The 4456-nt window shown below is 53.7% G+C and overlaps 1 protein-coding gene across 1 annotated transcript in view; it reads right to left on the minus strand.

The window, feature by feature from the left end:
• Nucleotides 1-1180: 1180 nt before the first annotated feature.
• cavin4b (caveolae associated protein 4b) overlaps nucleotides 1181-4456 on the minus strand; it is an 8301-nt gene continuing 5025 nt past the window's right edge. Inside the window, exon 2 of the mRNA XM_008295632.1 lies at nucleotides 1181-2061. Within this exon, the coding sequence (XP_008293854.1) occupies nucleotides 1489-2061 (573 nt within the window). The 3' untranslated portion in view covers nucleotides 1181-1488. The remainder of the gene's footprint in view (nucleotides 2062-4456) is intronic.

Here is a 4456-nt window from a genome sequence, read left to right on the forward strand (position 1 = left end):
TGATGAGTGCATTGTTTCACACTATTTCTTTCTGTTAAGGGGACCCTGACCTAAGGGGATAAGGCTCGTCTTCGCTGGTTCCTGGTGATTAGTTTTGTACTGTTTTGTTGTTTTGGGTTTGGACACCAAGAGCCGAGCGTTTCCTGGAGCTGGAAGATGTGGATCTCCTCCAGGAGGTGGGAGAACCTCAGCCGTCTCCGCCTGAACTCACCTGCAGCTTCACCTGAACGAGGTTTCACATCTTTCACACACAAAAGGAAACCCGACGTGAGAGAAGTTCTGGTGTCACACGGACGACAGAACCTGAACAGAGACTAAACAGGCAGGCCCGTGGGCGTCAGTGTGTCCCGTGTCTGACTGTGACACGTCTCAGAGCCCTGGGTTCTGTAGACCGGACCTCCTCCTCCATCGCCTCAGCAACAGCAGAGCTGAAAATCCTCCCCCAGAACAAACTAAACCTTTAATGAAGTCTACAGCGGTGAAGCTGCTCAAAGCTCAGCAGCAGAATGTGTGAAGCACCCGGTCCTCTAACAGAACACATGGACAGAAGATCAAACCGTGAAGGCTTCAGCTCGTCCTTTCAGCTGACGGTCAAACTGCTTCTCGCCATGCGGCCACCAAAGAGCCTGAGGAGGTTCAGGACCTCCAGCCACAGCTCAGGAGTTTCAGACTAACTGGTGTTTCTTTAACTGGGTGGCTAATTTAGCTAAGCTAGCTCTGTGTGTGTGGTTGGTAAGGGCTGTTTGAGCATGTGCTGAACTACCCACTGCCCCCCTCATCCCTGTTCACCACTGATTGATTACTGATCGATAACCTGCTGGACTCTGGGCCCAGGCGCCGTTTAAAGTTTAAAGATGCTAGCAGCAGGTCGGCGTGTTCTCCGACACCAGCGGACCCTCATGTACCCACAGATGCAGAAAGCACCAGCCTAAAAGCCCGCCCCAGCACCTGGACCGAGACACTAAGTTCTACTCTGGGTCAAAGGGGTCTGGTGGAGCCGTGAGCCCGCCGTCCTGCCTCCAGGTCATTCATCCAACCCCAGGGACGCCCGAGAATCAAACCTTTCACCGTCATCCAGACCTCCTCCTCCACCAGACGTACCGCTGACCCGCTACAGCCCCTCATGCAGCACTCCAACCCCACCGACATGCACACCAGTGACGAGCAGAGAGAAGCTCGGTGATGAACGCGGTTCATCTGGTTTCCAGAGTCAGTGTTTATTGAACACAAAACAAAAAGGACTAAATATATGTTGCTGATTTGATAACAAACGTCCAGAACCACACATCACTGCGTCAGAGCCAGGCGGGTTTCAGGATCTGTTGGTTGTTGCTGGATGTTCGGGCCTGGGTCAGCCTGTGGACGGCTCTCCTCCTTCAGCAGGGTTCAAACAAACGTTCATCTTCTTGCAGCTCTGCTTGGCAGCAGCAGCCTTCACTAGCTCTGTGTGGTCTCACAGGTCCAAAGAAAGCGGCTCGCATCTCGAGCTTACGATAGCTGCTTCATGTCGTACATCGGCACCTCGGACTCCTCGGCCTTGCCCTCGTCGGCGGCGGCCCTGGCGGCACCCGGGCTGCCCTTGCGGCCCTTCGGAGGCGGGACGGGCAGGGCTCCCTCGGCGGCGCCCTCGGCTCCCTCCTGGCCCTCCGCCACAGTCCTCTCCTTCTTCAGGTTCAGTTTGGCCGGGACGCTCTTGGTGATGGTCTCCTTCAGGCGCTCCCCGGACTGCTTCAGCCTCTCGCCGGACTGGCGGATCTTCTCGCGCCTCTCGGCCGTCACGATGCGCTCCCCCAGCTTGTTGACTTTGGTTCCCAGGTTCTCGCGGGTCTTGCTCATGTTCTCCTTGGAGAAGGTGGCCTTGAAGCTCTCGATGCGCGTCAGCCCCGTCTTCTTCATGCGGCCGGCTGACGAGGAGTCGGCCTCCTCCACCACCATGTACTCCTCATCCGACTCCGGAGGCAGCTCGAACTTGTCCGGTTCCACCTCGGCTCTGCTGCCGGCGCCGCCGCTGGCTTCGGCCGGCTCGCTGCCCGGAGAGACGGCTTTCACCTCCTGGTCGCCCTGAGGGAGCAGAGAGCAGAGTGAGGCCTTCATCAGCTGTGAATCGGACTCCTCGTGTCAAGTCCACTCATGAATTAAAAAACAGGAGTTGAACCAAAGTTCTGCACCATAAAACAGAAACCTTCAGGACGGTAAAACTAAAGCACATGAACCATGAAACCGAGCGGTGATGTTTTCTGAACCATCAGCTCCACACAGGCTGAACATGGAGAACATCTGTGACTGCTCACACACGGTTCTGAGTCAGACTTTCTGGTTTCGTCTCTATGTTGTTGTTCAGACAGACTCACATTTCGGTTTTTTAATTTTTATTCAGAAGCTCGTGAAGGATTTGATCTGAATGTAATCTGTCACAAACACCTTCTTAAATCGTTTTAGATGAGAGGAGCTCGAGCAGAAGGACGCGATGATCTGAGACAGAAAAACACTTCAGTGAACTCAGAGTGAAGAAGAATGAAGCCATCGGTCTGATTTCATGACCTTCAGCTCTAAACAGACGTGCAGGAGTTTCAGTGACAGCATGAAGCTGATGCGACGCGTGAACATAAACCGTGTTGATCTACACGAGGACGTCAGGCTTTGGGCTGCGGTAGACTCCAGTGTTTGTGCTGTCGGCCGGAGTGTGGCTGTGATGTCAGGGTTAAAAGTGTCTCTGCTGGAAGTGTGTCATGCAGCCGTTAGCGGTTAGCGTGCAGGCCTTGATCCTGCTCCATAAATAACCTGCAGCACCTGTTTCCGCGGCTCAGCGCTCGGCTGCAGGGCGCTAAACTTATCAGCGAGCAGCGGCGCTGGATCGCTTTCAGCTGCGAGCGTCTGCGGCCCCACCGACACTCGTGAGTCGCTCAGGGAAGGTGGACCCCGACCAGACGGTGTCCAGCCGGTCGGACTGGGACCAGAAGCAGACGCACCAGAGGCCCGAAGCGTTCCTCACACATCCAGAGACAACAAACACAAGAACCCCGACGTCACCTGTCCAGTCTGTAACGTTCAGAACCCATAGAAACAGTGAAAACAACGTCAGTATGTTCAGTCTGTGTGGACACAGCGTCATGCCCGGAGTTATCGGTCACTGGTTCATGTCTGTTAGACCTTTTTCAGTAGCTTCACCAGATCCTATCTGTCAGTCAGTGAAATCACAGTGAACCATGTTGTGGCTGTTCCGGACCAGCCAGCCGTCTGGACACACCTTCTCATTCACTGGCCTTTATTTACTTCAGTTATCTCCTACGTTGTAGATCCATGCTGAAGACATCAGAACTGTGAGAGAACATGGAGTCATCCAGTAAACAGGAAGTGTTGAACCAACCAGAACACGTTTATCTTCTGCTCTGACCACAGCGTTACCCTCTCGCCATCAGGGCGTCTCCTGGACGCTGCTGAATGAACAGCTCTGCCTCGTCAGCAGTCAGTTGCCTACTTCATGTGTCTGAGAGCATCGGTGGGGCTGTAGGTGGGCCTGGTCCACAGTGACTGCTGCTGTAGTCCATGGTACGGCAGGAACCTCCACAGTCCATCATGAAGACATGGAGGTCAGTCGATACGGAAAATCTCAAGAACTTTGAGTGTCTGACAAGGAGCGCCCAGGACAGGAAGACCAGAAGCTACGATAGGTTCATTAGAGTCACCAGCCTCAGAAACCACGAGTCAAAGGCTCCTCGGGTCAGAGAACACATCAGCTCTCCAGAGGTCAAGATCTCCACATCAGCTGCTCAGAGGAGGCTGCGTGAATCAGACCTTCATGGTGGAACTGAGCAAAGAAGCCACCACTGAGGATAAGGAGGAGAGAACTTTCTGGTCCAAGAAACACGAGGAGTGGACAGTAGACCAGCTGTGGTCTGATGAGTCCAGATGTGGGATCTTTGGTTCCAGCCATCGTGTCTTTGTGAGACCAGAGAAGGTGAGCGATGGTTTCTGCATGTGCGGTTCCACCGTGAAGCCTGGAGGAGGAGCTAGGATGGTGTGGGGGGGCTTTGCTGCTCACACTGTTGGTGATTTATTCATAAGTCAAGGCTCATTAACCAGCATGGCTACCACAGCATCCTGCAGCGCCGTGCCATCCCATCTGGGTTACTGGGACCATCACTAGTTTCCAACCAGACAATGAGCCCAACACACCTCCAGGCTCTGAGTGCTGCTCAGATGACCTGGCCTCCACTATCCTCCACTATCAGCCCACCTAAACCCATCCAGGAGACGAGCTCATGATGCCCACTGAGAGAACGACGAATCAAAATCCAGGTTACAGAATGTTTCCCACAGCAGCCAATCAAAACAGGTCATTCATTTAAAGGACAGAATGAAACACAACAGGACGCCTAAACCTACCGCGAGCTAAAACCAGGACAATAAATACATACTGGGACCAGTTAGAGAGACGAAATCATACTGGGACCAG

The sequence above is a fragment of the Stegastes partitus genome, unplaced genomic scaffold (assembly GCF_000690725.1).
Source record: "Stegastes partitus isolate 25-593 unplaced genomic scaffold, Stegastes_partitus-1.0.2 Scaffold1062, whole genome shotgun sequence".
NCBI lineage: Eukaryota > Metazoa > Chordata > Actinopteri > Pomacentridae > Stegastes > Stegastes partitus.